The 15352-nt window shown below is 53.1% G+C and overlaps 1 protein-coding gene across 2 annotated transcripts in view; it reads right to left on the reverse strand.

Moving 5' to 3' along the window:
- Positions 1 to 771: 771 nt before the first annotated feature.
- The window catches only part of EBF4 (EBF family member 4), a 55914-nt gene continuing 41333 nt past the window's right edge, over positions 772 to 15352 (reverse strand). The window contains exons 8-18 of one of the 2 annotated variants that reach the window (XM_061126751.1): positions 10399 to 10480; positions 9486 to 9603; positions 9252 to 9385; positions 9033 to 9159; positions 7128 to 7216; positions 6916 to 6981; positions 6641 to 6818; positions 6381 to 6569; positions 3094 to 3291; positions 1784 to 1859; positions 772 to 1549 (exon numbers count right to left, since the gene is read on the reverse strand). In XM_061126751.1, the coding sequence (XP_060982734.1) occupies positions 1789 to 1859; positions 3094 to 3291; positions 6381 to 6569; positions 6641 to 6818; positions 6916 to 6981; positions 7128 to 7216; positions 9033 to 9159; positions 9252 to 9385; positions 9486 to 9603; positions 10399 to 10480 (1252 nt within the window). In that variant the 3' untranslated portion in view covers positions 772 to 1549; positions 1784 to 1788. The other variant, XM_061126752.1, reaches the window with a different exon arrangement.

Raw genomic sequence — 15352 nt, forward strand, 5'->3', positions numbered from 1 at the left:
CAAGTGTATTTGTCCAGAGGCCTGCAGGGTGTGGGCTTATTGACTGGGGAAAGACAGGGTTTCCAGAGGCCAGAGTCAAGGAGTGCTGGTGGGAGAGAGAAGGAAGCCTGAAGCCTGGAGCTGGACCCTGAGCTCTCTGGACAGTGCCTCAAAAACGTGGCTCCCAGTGTCATAGAGGCAGACCTTTGGGGTCTAGGGAACACTGGAGGGGGATAACTGGGATCCATCCTATGAGTTGGGTGAATGAGCCTGGGAATCTTGTCTTTCTAACCACCTCTTCCCAAACTCTGGGACAGGAGAGCTGGCAAGTGCCTAGACCTGGGGAGAAGGGAAGAGGTTAGGGTTGTTAGGAGCCAAATTTCCCCACCCAGAGGCCTCCAGTCAGGAAGGATTTCACTTCCGAGCCTCTGTACATTGGGGTAGAATTTAGTTTGCTCTGTTCTGGTTCCCAGCAATGTCCTTCTGACAATCCCCACTCCAACCTGCTTTGGTCCCGGTCAGACAGCTGGGGGACTGGTTCCTCAGTGCCCAGAATGTGTTCCCAGTCAGTGCTGTCAGGGCTGAGCCCATGTCCTGGGTCTTCAGGCCTGCTGGCTTCCCACCCCTCCAGAGCCCCCCATACAGTACCTGTGAGCATATATGGGGCAGGGAATACTTGCTCAGTTGAACTCCGATGCTATTGAAAAAGTCCAAGGTATAAGAAGGCTGGTCAGGGGCATTTTATAGCTGCAAAGCAGACCCAAGCCAAGGAAGTAGACAAGAGAGGCCAGGTGACTAGCTGCATTTGTGTTTATTGTTTTTTTTTCCAACCTCAGCAGAATATGAGGCCAGGGGCAGCTGGACCCATGGTTCTATGGGGCCAGCTAGAGTCATCTGTGTGGAGGGCCAGAGTCCATGAGACATTCATTGAGGGCAAGATCAACCAATCCAGGGGGCCTAGCGCCTCCTCTTCTGTGTTCTTCAGGCCCAAAGACCCCTCTGGGATTCATGATGTGGCAAGAATGAGTGAGCAAGACCCAAGGAGTCGGGCAGCCATGGGATCAAGTAGCTGTCAGAAGCTCCATGGGAGCCTAGGCAGGCTGCTGGGCACCACCCCTTGCCCCAGAGAGAACTGGGATGCTGGGATGGTTGAGATGATCAGACGCAAACGGGACCTTCCCGGGCCACCTCTCTCTGAGCTGTTTCCCACAGTCCCTGTCCCTGCTTGTACCACCAGATGTCCTTGGTCTGTACAAAGTCCATCTCTTTCAGAGGAACTGACCCAGCGAGTGAGGTCAGGCATCCCAGCACCTCCCTAGGACGCCCTCCTAACAAAAGCGTCAGCACAGTGCTGGGGCTTCCAACAAGCCCCAAGAAAAGGGAGGTGAGAGAAGCCTGAGGACTGAAGGGCCCTTGAGCACAGGGAGCAAGGCCTCTCCCCATTCAGGGTTGTGGGTTGAGGTCTGCCTGCAGCCCCGGCCCTGCATCTGTCTGTGCTGTCATCCACAGCATGGGTGTGAATCCTGGAGGGACCACTAGTCCGAGCTCAGTGGGGGCAACACCTGTAGACCTGGTGGGGAAAGGAAAAGACGAAGATCCTGGAGGAAGGCTGGCCGCAAGGCGACAGGAAGCCACTTCTCTCTTCTTGTTTAGCCTGGGCCACTGGGTTTTGTGGTCCTGACAACTGTCTAGATGGGCCCTGGAGAGGGAGCCCTGGACCTCAATTCCCCATCCCTGCTAAAGTCTTTTGGAGAGAGCCCATCCAAGGGCTGGGGGGGAAGGCAAGACCCAGCCAGAGACCTACCGTAATTAGGAGTATGCCAGGCCTTGAAGTCCCCGAGCTGGAGAGTGAAACTTGTCAGAATCTTCAAAAGGCTGGTCTACAGTAACCAAGGAGGGAAACCATAAGCCATGTGTAGCCTGGACCCCTCTCAACTGGAAGCAGCAGGCACTTTTTGAGGGCAGAGCTATCAAGAGCCTTGAAGGTAGTCAGCAGCCCCCACTCCTAGCCTGGGCCCAGCACTGCAGTTAGGTGAGGTGTGTCCCCCACACCTCTTAGGAGGTGCAACCTCAAGCCCTTGCTCCCCTAGTTTCTTCAGTCAAGACAGATGACTCTGGAGGTTGCCTTCTTCTTCCCTCTTCTTCCCAGCATGTCTCCTTCAGAGGGCCTCTCTTAAGGTAAGGAAGCGGACGGTCATGTATCAGGATGGGAAAGGACAGAGGGCAGCCTCCAGAAGTACCTGATATCTAATGCAGTGATGGCAGCAAGTCTTCCTCCCACATCCCACGAAATCCACCCCTTCCATCACTCTTGCCGCTGCCTAAACCCTGGGGGAGGACCCTGGGGGTCCTCTGTCCTTCCTATTCCCTGCATTTTAAGCTTCAAACACACTTAAGAAAAATTATCCAAAAATTGGAAACAAGGCCAAATATGACCGTGTTCTACCTCAAATTATCCTAGAGCATCATCTAACAAGCCCACCCCAAGAGTCATCTTATTCGAGGGGATGCAACTCTTTTTGACTTGCTATATACATTACTGGTTAGAGCCCAGGTTTTTTTAAGTTGGATGTTGACTTGGAAGAGATTGATAAATGGTATATAAATTATTTCACTAATGGACTAGTGGGAGGGGTGACCTGGTCTCAATTCTCCATCTATAAAATGGGGAGGGCGAAGCTAGGCTAAACTTAATCTAAGGTCAGCCTCCCTCCATTCAGTGAGGGACCAGGTCTCTCATGATGGTGTATGCTACCCTCCGGTGGACACAGGGAGGTACAGGTCAAAGGCACGCAGTCCACGGTAGGGTTCCTCCAGCTGTGTGTTGGGTCTCTACTCTGGGCTCAACTGGATGAGGCCTTGGAGTGGTTTCCAGACCTTTTCCGACTAGTATCTGAGTCTTCTTGATGGTCCAGAGTGAGACCATCCCAAGCTATGAAGTCCAGGGAAGAGGGTCCAGATAGGCCTCCTTGGACCCCTGCAGAGCTTCCTTCTCTGCACCCCCCAGGGAGAACTGGGCAACTGGCTTGAAGCTCTTGTGAGATATGGATGGAGTGGGCCCCGCTGCCCAGCTGCTCCACCAGGTAGGTGCCAGCGAGGCAGCACAGCACTCACCTGGAAGCCCCTCTCCGTGGGTTCTGGGGCAGGCCTGGGGTGGAGAGCTGGGCGGGCGCAGCACGGGGGCAAAAGCGCTCCTCTGTTTGACAGCGGAGATCATGTGGACAGGCGAGAAGGAGAAGACGCTGGTGGTAGGGGCAGCCGCCGGGAGGGACATGGAGGAGGCAGAGGCCAGCGGGGGGCTAGAGGGCATGACTCCGGGGCGGGGCGGGGAGGGGCAGGCGCAGCAGGGAAGGCAGTGGGAGACACAACAGGGAGACAGCACCAGAGTGAGCAGCCTGGTTGCTGTCCTGGCACGAGCAGTATGCCCTGTGCGGGCTGCTGAACTGGGTGCCAGGCTCAGCCCTCAGTGGGAGGCTGTGAAGGTTTTGGGGGGACCAGTACTGTGTAGAGTCTGGAGGCAGCCTGAGAGCCTCTAGGGTTATGGGCTAGCACTTGCTGTTTGGGGCAGGGGGGATCTAGAGACCCTTTCTCTTAGGGTTGGAGATGATAAGACCAGAAGAGGTTTAAAAAAAAAAAAGAAAGAAAGAAAGAAAGAAAGCAAAATCAGAACATCCAATGAAAACAAATACGGAGAGGTGTCTGTAAAGATAGGAATGAAGATGAGATGGAACAAGTTGGATTCCTGCTGAAAATCACTGGGATTCTGAGACACTCAGAAATACTGATGGGTCCTGGGGCATCAAGGTTAGAGTCAAAGGTCAGGGTTCATAGCAGAACTGGGCCAGGTAGTCAGAATGAAGTTTGGGGGGTACACATAGGCTCCTGTTATAAGGCCCCTCTGTCCAGGATCACAGCTCACACGAGAACCCTAACTCCCCCCCCCCCCACAAATATGTTCCCCTTACCAATTACATGCCCCTTGACCCCCCAACACTTTGTTCTCTTTCAGCTTAATGCCAGTCTTCGTCATCTTCAGCCCTGGTCCTAGAAGCCTCCTCTATCTCCTTCTTCCAGCTCGTCAATTTTAAGGAAATGTACAAAAATCCACATGCTCAGATCGTCCTGTTCTCTAACCCCCTGACCTCCATGGCTGTGGCTTGTTCTCCTGGGAATAACCAGGGAGCCTCCCACACACAGCCTTTGCCTGCCCCTCCTTCTTACAGTGTCCTCTCTTGGGGCTCCTGCCCAGGTCATTTCTGGATCCCTCTTTCTACATCCTCATCTGAACTCAATTCCCTGCCTCTCTTCCAAACACCAACAGGACTGTGATTTGAGTGTTGTTCAAGCAGCGGGCAATGGGGTGAGGGTGGGGGTTTCCTGAAAGAAACCAGTAGCGTGAAAAAACTGCTTTTGGCATTTAGAACACACTCTCATCCCCATCCCCCGCCCCCCACTTTGGAACAGTGATGCCTTCAACAGCTGTCCCTTGTCCCTATTCCAAATGTGCTCAGCCCCGTGGATCATCGCCTTTAAGACAATGCTGACTGTTAGCTAATGAGGCCCATGGAACTCCATGGAGGGCTTGAGATGAATGGCAGAAATGTACTACAGCTTTCAAGGCCCAGAGCTCACAGCTGCATTTTGCAGCTTGGGTAGTACTGGGAGTTGTGGGTCAGTCCAGAGCTGCTGGTGGCTGAAGCAGAAGGCAGAGAAGAGCTCTAAGCAGACAGCCTCTGGCAGGGACAGTTCCGGATGTCATTACAGGCATGCCCTGGCAAACTCACCGAGAATGATACCCACTAGAGTGCCACCACAAAGCATGCACAAGGGGAGTGATGGGGACTGGACAGGACACTACTAGATGGTACTGGAGTGGGGCTGTGATGCTGGAATAGGGCACAAGCAGCTATGGAATTCTTGACCTCTTGGCTGAATGGGAAGACTCCAGGCAGTTGGCTTTGGCCCTCTGGGGGCCCCCACTGCCGACTGATTGTACTGCGTGTGTGATGGATAAGGGGGGCTGGTGTTCCAAATTCCACCAGCTTTGATCTGGGGGGAACCCTGAGACAGGTGGTAAGAGTACTGTGCAGAACTAAAGCAAAGTGGGAGCACTGGAGCCTAGCTAGAGCAAAGAGGAGACAGGAGTCTTGGTGGGGACACCAGCACAGGGGGCTTCTGGGCCCAGACACTGAGCCCAGGCCAAAGGCAGAGACCCAGAATCCAACTCACAGCCAACAAGAGAAGTATCTAGAATGTAGGCCATGGCAAGGAAGTCTAGGCAGGTGCCAGATATGTTGGTCTTCAGCAATAGCAAACAAAAGACAGGGGATAGGCTAAGGAAAGGCAGGAAAAGCCACACAACCAGCTCCTTCTTGGCCGGCTTTCCCATTCCTCTGGCACAGCAGTGTCTCCCAGGAATCAAGATGCGTGCTCTCTTACAATTGCTGGGCAAGCTCCTAGAAGGTGAGCAAGGGTGGAGCTATCCCCCAAGCCAGGTTCTTTACAGAGTAAGTGCTTCATACATGTCTGCTGAATAGCTAAGCTATAGGAACCTGTAGACAGGCTCTTCTGGAACTTAAGTGTTTGAAGGAGGGACTTGAGGGCCATGCATGGTAAAAGCATAAATGCCCTCTGCTCATCTACCCAGCTCTGAGCTACCCACCCTAAGAAACCATACAGAAGATGGTTAGTGCCCACAGCTAGTGCTGGGATGCAAAGTCACACACGCTTTCTGAATTGTGTCCGAGCCCTTTATGCACACTTGCACATTCAGGTCTGAGAACAACCTTAAGCAACAGGGGACACTGATCCTGTTTTACAGAGAAAACTGAAGTAACTTGCTGAATGTCAGCTCCTCATTTCAACAATCAAATGCTGAATCCAGGCGTCTGACTACACAGAATTTTCTTGCTCTGCACAACCAGATTGTGGGAGCCACATCTTCCCTCCTCAAGCCCCCGCGTCTCCTGGGGGCCGTGGGGCCAGGTGAACACCTACTTTTCTTGGACCCTGAGTTCCCTCAGGCTTCCGGCAGGGGGCACCAGCCCTCCTCCTGAAGCCCTGGCATACAAAGGGAAGGCGGGCGGTCCACTAGATTTAAGGAGGAAACCCTCGTGTTAAAGCTCATTTCAGCAGGAGGGAAAAGCTAGAAGCGATGTGCACAACTGCGGTCAGCAAAGAGATAAAGGTGCGATAAGTGTCCTGGCCCCAGGGTGGCGGGGTGGGTCTCCAAAGGCAGAGTGAGGTAACACACAGGAGGGCAAGGCGAAGGGTCGACGCTTGCCGGACAGGTGCCGGGAGTTCCTCCCAACCCCATAGGCTAAGAGGGGGCCGAGCTGAGCCCCATTCTGCTCCCCAGGGTCTGGTCCGTCCCCCCCACCCCCCGGGCAGGGGACACTCACTGGCGAAGGGTGAGGTGGCCGTGGAGCCATTGAGGAAGCTGGGGGACCCGGGCACACCGAGGCCGGTCACGCCCGGGGCCCCGTAGCCGCCGAGGCCTGCTCCGAGGCTGCCGCCGTAGCCGCTCTGCTGTGAGCCGGGGCTGGGCGCGAACCCGCGCGGGGACGCGCTGCCACAGCTGCGCGCATACCCTGCGGGAGAGCGGCCGTCAGTGGCGCGCGCCCGCAGGGAAGGGGCCTCCGGGCGGCGGCGGCGGACGCACCTGGCTCCGGGCCCGGCGTGGCGTCCCCGACGGCGATGGCCAGCGGGCTGCTGAAGGCGTTGATGCCCACGACGGCAGGGTGCGGGTGGCTGGGCGCCAGGGGTCCGAGCGGCGCCGGCGCGCGGGGGGCGCTGTACAGAGCCTCAGCCACGTCTGCCGCGCGCTTCAGGAGGAGCTCCTGCGAAGACAAGAGCCGGCACGGCCGGGGCAGCAGCGGGCGCCGGGAGGCGGGCAGCCCCGGGCCCCGCGCGGGGAGGCGGGCGGAGGCGCCATACCTGGTTGCCGCTGGGCACTCCGTACAGGGCCTCCGCCAAGTCGGCCGCCCGCTTCAGCAACACTTCCTGGGGGGCAGGGGAGGAGACGGCGGACGGAGGGGCGGCTCCGGGCGGGGGTGGCGGTGGTGCAGGGGGCCCGGAGCTACCTCTTCCCTCCCCATCCCCCCTCCAGCCACCGGCCACCGTCTTCCCCGTCTCGCCCTTCTGAGTACCTTGGGCAGCCTCTCGGGGTCTCCGGGGTGTCTGGGAATGACTTTCTGCAGCCTCTGGAATCCGTAGTCAATGGTGGGCTCATTCAGGGCTAGGGAAAGGGGCGGCGTTTGCAGGACGCCCCTCTCCGCATAGCGCCTACCGGCCAGCGGTCCCGAGCCTGGATGCAGACCCCCTCCTCCAAGCCCAGCCCAGGCCTCTGGGAAAACTCCAGGCACGTGGGTCAGCAAGGTTCGGGAAATTTCCTCAGTTCCTTTCGTGCTCATTGATTCAACAAATGTTTACTGAGCCAGGCCCTGTGCCAGCTGCTTGGCATTAACACACATGCACTATAGGATCCCATTTGTGATTTGAAAAAAGACAACTGTATACATATTAACTTCAGTACTCCTAGGGACAGGACTGGAGAGTTTTGTCTGCAGCTTTTGTCTGAGCTTGTAAGGAGTAAACTATTTATCATAAAAAGAGAAAAAATGCGCATCAATCTCCATTTATCACAGCTCTGGTGGACTCTTAGCGGCGCCTGACCGTTAGGGGTACGCCTGTGCCCCAGGGATGGGCTGGCCTACACCCAGGGCTCTGGGGTGGATGCTGCAGCCTCCTGACCAGGTTTCTAAGGCCTCTTCCCTCTTCCCTCCCCTCTCCCCTCCTCCGGTCTGGCAGCGACCTATCTCGCCAGCCTTAAAGCCCTACCTACCCTCTCCACTTCAAACTCTACATTTAATGAATTTCCTTTTTTGATGTTGTTTAGTTGCTAAAGTTGTGTCGGACTCTTTTGCGAGCCCATGGGCTGTAGCCCACCAGGCTTCTCTGTCGGTGGGATTTCCCAGGCAAGAATACTGGAGTGGGTTGCCATTTCCTTCTCCAGGGGATCTTCCCGACCCCGGGATAGATCTCCTGTATTGGCAGATAGATTCTTTACCGCTGAGCCACCAGGGAAGCCCAACTTAAGGCACTCCTTCAAGGGTCTTCCTACTTGCCATTCCTTCTCCTGGGACCCCTTTTCCTCCTGGTCTCTACCTCCTTATTCACCCCTCTGGTTCCAGCTTAGCAGTTTAGACCACACTCCCACCTGGAGGTTTTCTCTGACAATCCAGCAGCTACCACCCCTGTGCTGTTCCCTGCTTGTCCCCTCTCACTCTTAAACCGGAGCTCCCCAGTAAGCAGTAGGGTGTCGAGTGCCCCTTGAAGGGCTCAGTGAATATCTCTTGGGTGGGGTGGGGGAATGGGGGGAGGTGCTGGAAGGTGGCAGTGGAAAGCATACTGGCCAGGGGTCAGATAGAGTCAGGAAGGGGGATGAAGCCACATCTTCAGGAGTGGCCTACACACCTGTCTTCTGTTAACTTTTTGCCCTGGCTTCGGGCAAGGTATGTGTGTGCGTTTGTATGCATGCAGAATGAAGCCTGGGGTGGCTTGGGGGAACCAGGAGAACCAGGAAGATTTGGGAATCAGCAAGTTATCTGGGGACATCTTTTTTTTTTTTTTTTTTTTAACTTTTTATTTTGTATTGCAGTATAGCCAATTAACAATGTTGTGGTAGTTTCAGGTGGATGGCAAAGGGACTCAGCCATACATTTACATGTATCCATTCTCCCTATTTGGGGGCATCTTGGAAATAAATCTCCCCGTGGAGATGTTCTAGACACTGGGGAGGGTCTAGAAGAAGGTGAAGCAGGTGCGGGGAGTTGCTCTGGGAGTTGTTCCCAGGGAGGGAAACAGAAATGAGGGAAAGAAGGTCCAGAGAGGAGGTGTCCTGGGGTGTGGGGTGAGCACCAGCAGGGGCTTAGGGGGTCTGGCCGCCTGGCCATACCACAGAGATTTGCCGACTCCCATACCAGGGCTAGTGTGTGTGATGTGGGGCTCCTTCCCGCAACCCTGGGCCTCCCCTCACCCACCTGATTCCTTACCTGTGTAGACAAAGCGTCCCGGGGCTCCCTTGCAAAATTGCTTGGATTTGTAGGACAGGGTCACCTCCACCACCCCGGGGATGTGCCGTGGGGGCGTCTGTACCCGTATGGCATGGGGCGTGATGAGCTGCGAGGGGAGAAGGGAGGCCTGCGGGTTCTGACCCGGTGAGGGCAGGGTCCAGCCCCAGGCTGGGAGGGAGACTGGCGGGAGTGGCCCACCTCACTCCACACGAGCACGTTCCCAAACACGACCTGTAACCCGTCGAAGAAGTTGTCGCCGATGACAATGACGGTGGCGCCGCCTGTGGTCCAGCCCTCCCCAGGACTGATGGCCTTGATGCAGGGGGTGGCAGCTGGGAGGCAGGAGAGGAGCCAGGTCAGGGGCCCACGCCAAGGTGGGGACTGGGGCTAGCTGGGCCCGCGGCAGCGGGGTGTGGGCCGGGGGGTCCTGACCTTCGGAGGGGTCCAGGCGGCGTGCCCTGCGGCCATGCTTGGAGTTGTTGTGCACAAACATGTTGTCTGACACAGCCAGCACGTGTCCGTCCACGCTCACTGTTGTGGACACCACCACCTGTGGGAAGAGCCGAGGCCAGCCTGGCTGGGGCTCCGGGTAAGGGACTGCTGGGGGGCACTGGCAACTTGAGGCTGCTGGCTGGATACTGTAACTGTAGTTCAGAGTCACTGGCATGGGGAAGAGCTTCAGCCCCTCTGGGGCTGAGCTGCTGGAAGGGGGACCAACTGGATCAGGTGACCCTCTCAGATACACAATCTCTGGCTGCCCAGGGGAATGGACCCCCAGGAGCTAGAACAATCAAAAGCCCTGAAAAAAACCCTCTGACTCCTTGGGCAGAGTGGCTACTGTTTCTGCACTCACATGCACCACAGGCTGTATCCCTGGGGCGCCAAGTCAGGAATGGGTCTTAGGCAAGTGCGTGTGAGCATTTTTGATGGGGGAGGGGGGCATCAGCTTGAGAACCCATCAGCAGAAGCCCCTACCCTTGGGAGGAAATTGGGGCTACCTCCTTCTCCCCCCTACCCTTCACTGGGAGGGGTGTGCAGGTTGGGGATGTGCTAAGGGCAGCTGCTCTCTGCTTCACGCTATGCAAATTAGCTGGGTCGTTAATCATGTAAAAATGTCACAATTAGCATCTCCTTAAGTGGGACTCTAATGAAGCCTCCCTTGGCAGCCAGAGTAAGTGGAGACAGAGTTGCCCCACCCCCAGCAGGCGCCAGGCTCCAAAACATGGGTCTGCGCAGAGATCTGCCCCTGGGGCCTTAGGGTGGCAGGGTCACATCATGCCCGCCACCCCCCCTCCCAGCAGGAAAGGTCAGGTTTGCAGGGGGAGAACCCTCTCCTCAGACCCACCTGGAAGCGGCGCATGTCTCGGGGATTCCCCGCGTTCTTTAGGCAATTCTGGTTGCATTTGAGGAAGAACTTGAGGAAGAACCTGAAACAGTGTGGTGGGTGGGCTCAAGGGTCTGGGGGTTCTAAAAACAGATGGAGATCCAACTGCTTTCTGCCACGCCGCCTCCCAGCAGGGCAACTTCCCCTCTGCCTGCTCACACAAGGCTCACCCCCCACATTCCCATCCTAAGCTCCATATGCAGAGGGTACATGTCACACATCCAGGAGACCTGTCCCAACAACGACTTCACTGGCCAGAAAATCCCCACCGCCACAGTCTGTAGATTACCTAGTGCTTAATTATCTCACAAAGTATATACTCATCACATCTATACACAGTATATTCATCCTAGAGAGGACATCCATTATATATACACTATATAAACCTAGTACTCATGAATTATTATATACTCCATATGTAGTAGGTCCTCCCATTTACCTGTAAACTTATCCCATACCATGTATATTTGTCATAGTATATGCTCATCACTGGAGAAGGAAATGGCAAGCCACTCTAGTATTCTTGCCTGGAGAATTCTGTGGACAGAGGAGCCTGTTGGGCTACAGTCCATGGGGTCACAAAGGGTTGGACATGACTGAATGACTGAGCCCAGCACATGCTCATCGCATACATAGTGCATTTGTATCACATAGCGTATCCTTCCCCCAAAGTGTACCTATCAGTCTGGAGATGTTTACTCATGATGAACAGTAAATATACTATATCTACACTGTATATTGGAGAAGGAAATGGTACCCTACCCCATTATCCTTGTCTGGAGAATCCCACGGACAGAGGAGCCTTGTGGGCTACAGTTCATATGATCGCAGAGTCGGACATGACTGAAGTGACTTAGCGTGCACGCACACTGTATACGCCTTATATACTACTACTCACAAGATATAGCCATCACACATAAAGTAGACCTATCACACTTCACAGAAGCATATATAATATGTACTCTACATCAGCCTGGACCCATGATGCACACATGGTATGCTAATCACATACAGTCTATATCATCATGCACAGTGTATGCCCATCCCACACTGTATATGCACTGAAAGAATATGAGTATACACATTAGTACACCATTTTTATGTTGTATGTGATTTCCCAGAATAGTCACTGCAGACATTATACTGTCATCACATGTAGCAGATTCCCCCTTCCTTCTTCACCAGCACATCCCCCCAACAAATTCCCCTCACATACAACAGACCCTCTGTCCCACTACATCCCCAGCAAACAGATCTCCCTCACACACATTCTATATCCTTTATGTATATGCTTAGTCTCTCAGTCGTGTCTGACTCTTTGCAACCCCATGGATAGCCTCCCAGGCTCCTCTGTCCATGGGGATTCTCCAGGCAAGAATACTGGAGTGGGTTGCCATGCCCTTTTCCAGGGGATCTTCCCCACTCAGGGATCAAACCCAAGTCTCCTGCATTGCAGGCAGATTCTTTACCTTTTAGCCACCAGGAAAGCCCTATATTCCTTATACACATAGCAAATACTACACAGCATATAGTCATCACATACATGTGGTGTACCTGTCAGACACTGTACAGATACACAGTGGATACCTTCTTTTGCACATACAGTAATTAGAAAAAAACACAGTATATGCAATGATGTGACTGTTTTTTTAGATAAACACATGAGAACTTGATCCTTCTTTCAGGCAGTTGATGGGGATGGTGAGACCTTCTCTTCCCCCACCCACCCTCCCCCCGCCCACTCTCCATGAGGTAACCATGGATAATACTCTGGTTTTGTACTATTAGTAAACTCAGGATACTATCAGTCATCTGCCTTCACCCCTGCAGGACTCTGTGAGCATCCGGGGATGCTCTTTACAAACTGTAGTATTCTGGGCTACAGTTTGTGGGGGTCTCAGTACAAAGCATAGCCTCCTGGGCTGCTCTATGAGCTGACCTACTCCAGTCAGCTGCCTCAGTTGATCAGGCCCCTGGTTTTGAACTCCAGATGTATACATCCATTTAACTCAGCAGAGTTGCCTCCAAACTCTATGAGCATGAAATCAGATTTGTAACAGGCTCTAAAAGCCTAGTCCTGAAAGAGGAAGTCCCCAAGTCCTGGGAGGGGTGGGCACCACCCCTGGATGGAGGTGTCCCCAGGGGCCACCCCTCAGTGGAAGGTGGCAGCAGTCGCTTTCCCAGAGATGTGTCTCCCCTTATACCCCACCTCTGACCCCTTAGCCCCTGTCATGTTCCCCCACCCAATGGGTCCCCTTCTGGGAATCCCTTTTAGTTCTCTTTCCATAGAGACGTTCCACCAGCACACATTTTCATCCATAGTGGACACCACCCAAAGAGTACTTTCATGTAGTGTAGACCTTCTGTACACCCCCGCAGAGCATTCTGAGGTGCAGTCACCTCCTGTGACCCTGAACAGTGCATACCCCACAGGATACCCTGTAGCACAGACAGCTTATGTGCCCCCCAAATGGTAGTCACTAGTGTAGATACCCTATATGCCATAGTAATAACTCCCAAACCCCTGTGAGGGCCCTGTGGTGTACAGCCCTATACCCACAGTAGTTACCTCATACATGTCCCACATTTACATGACATAGAGTGTAGACACCCTAGTCACACGTGGTGCAGACCATTTCATTTAAATTCCATATCCATGTGCTCAGGCCTTTACACAGAGCTAGAAGGAGAAGGACAAGATAGTGGATAGGACTCAGTCTCTGTCCTAAAGTGGATTAATGCTAGCCCTTGGACATCACTGAAGACTCAACAAGCATGGGACACACTTCCCTTACATCCACACATGTGCCCTGGACACCCCACCCCACTCCCAAACCTGCAGAACTCTGGGATGCAGCTGGAGATGAAGACTTCCCAGGTACTGCCTCACTGTGTGGCCTGGGGTAAATCTTTTCACATCTCTGGGATCCTTCCTCATCCATGAACCAGGAGAGAAGCAACTGATGCTTGCTGAGGTCCTTTCTGATCCCACCTTCATTTCAGCCTCCCAAAGCCTCTGGCTGCTGCTTCCTGCAGGATCCTGGCTCTCTCCTGGGAGGCTCCCTCATCAACCTCTCCCATAACCCTTGCCTGGCAGGTCTCTCACCCTCTCCCTTCCCTGTACAGGTTGCATCTGTCCTTTGGATCCATGCCAATTCCCAGTCTCTGTCTGGCCAACCTCTTCTGGCCTTTTTAGGCTACAGAGACCACCCCTCCCTGAGAACCCCAAGACTCTGCTGGTGACTCCATCTTTGCAGACCTTTCCTGGGACATATCAGTTTCTGAACCCCAGGTTGGCATCATCTGTAGAGTAGTACTGAATAAAAAGCAACCACACAAGGCCTGGGCTCTCTGTTGGGGGTACTGAGGCCAGTCCCCCTTTTCTTTCTTCCTGAACCTCTAGCTCAGAGCTGCACACAGTTGATGCCATCAGTGGTGGAGAGGCCAAAGTCTCACCCACCGCCATCTGGTAGTTGCTGAGGCTGTGTCCAGACAGCACCCATCCAGTCAGAGGCCAAGCTGTTGCTAACACGGCAGACAGCCTGCGGCTCCACCACCAGGGGTGTTAAGCAAAAATCATCTACGACTTGGAAATAAGGCAAAAAGATGACAGGAGTTCTTTCCAAGTCATCTTGGAACAGTGGTTTTCAAAGTGTGTTGCCCAGACCAGCAGCATCAGCATTGACGGGGAACATGCCAGAAATGCAGAATCTCAGGCTCCACCCGAGACCCACTGAATCAGAAACTCTTGAGATGGGACTTAGCCATCTGTGTTTTCATAAATCCTCCAGGTAATTCTGACGCACCCTAGGGTTTGAGAATGACTGCCTTAGAGCTGCACTATCCGACACGGCCGCCACCAGCCCTGAGTGGCATAGAGCACTTGAGATACGGTTAGTCTGAACTGCGGTGTGCTATAAGTGTAAAATACATACTGGATTTCAAACATGCAGGAAAAAAGGAATATAACAAGATCTCATTAGTAATTTTTTGATACTGACTACATGTTGAAATAATATTTTGGATATTTTGAGTTAAATAAAATATATGATCACAATTAATTTTACCAGTTTTTGTTTTTTAAAATGTGGCTACTAGAAAAATTTAAATGACAAACGTATAATGGCTTATATCATATTCATATTACACAGTGTTTTTCCAGACTATTATGTTAACAAAGCCACCTAAGAATTAGCTGATTCTCTAGAGGAAAAAACTTTGACTCATATTTGCTATTAATTGGGGCCAGACTCTGTTAATTTAGGTACTAATTTGCAGAAAACTGATGAGGTGCAAAATCATTTTTGTTGGGAGAAATAAATAACTTCTACTTGGTAGAGAAATGAGCCCTAAAGATTACAATTTTATTGTCCTATGGACATTAACTAGTTTTGTGTCTAACTTGGCAATCTCATTCAAGTATTTTTCACATAATCTATTTTTCCTCCCTCCCTCTCTCCTCAACTCTTTCCTCAATGGTCTATATCAATCCCTCTTAGCCTTTGAACCAGCCTTGTCATCCTGCTGGTTCTTCCATCAATAAGTTACAGAAAACTTCAACGCATCCTGAGTAATAATTTATGTGAGAATCGTATTTCTAACATATTGAATATTATGCTTTAACAAGGGTGACTACCACCCAAAGGGTCCTGTCCTCCAAGGTTAGTCTCAGAAATTCTGCAGCACAGGGCCTGGAGTCGGGGGGACTGTTCTAGTCTAGAGAACCAGAAGTAGTACCCAGATGTGTCTCCATCCTCTCAACAGTACCTGGCTATCTTCAGCCTTGGAAAGGTGTCTCTGGGCCCCTCTTTCCCCATCCCAGGACAGTGACGCACCATCCACGTCCAAAGAGGCTGGAAGGCTGGGGTGGGGGGATTAACATGGGGACAGTCCAGGAAACCTCTTCATAGGCTGG

This window comes from Dama dama, chromosome 23, assembly GCF_033118175.1.
Source record: "Dama dama isolate Ldn47 chromosome 23, ASM3311817v1, whole genome shotgun sequence".
In the NCBI taxonomy this organism is placed as follows: Eukaryota; Metazoa; Chordata; class Mammalia; order Artiodactyla; family Cervidae; genus Dama; species Dama dama.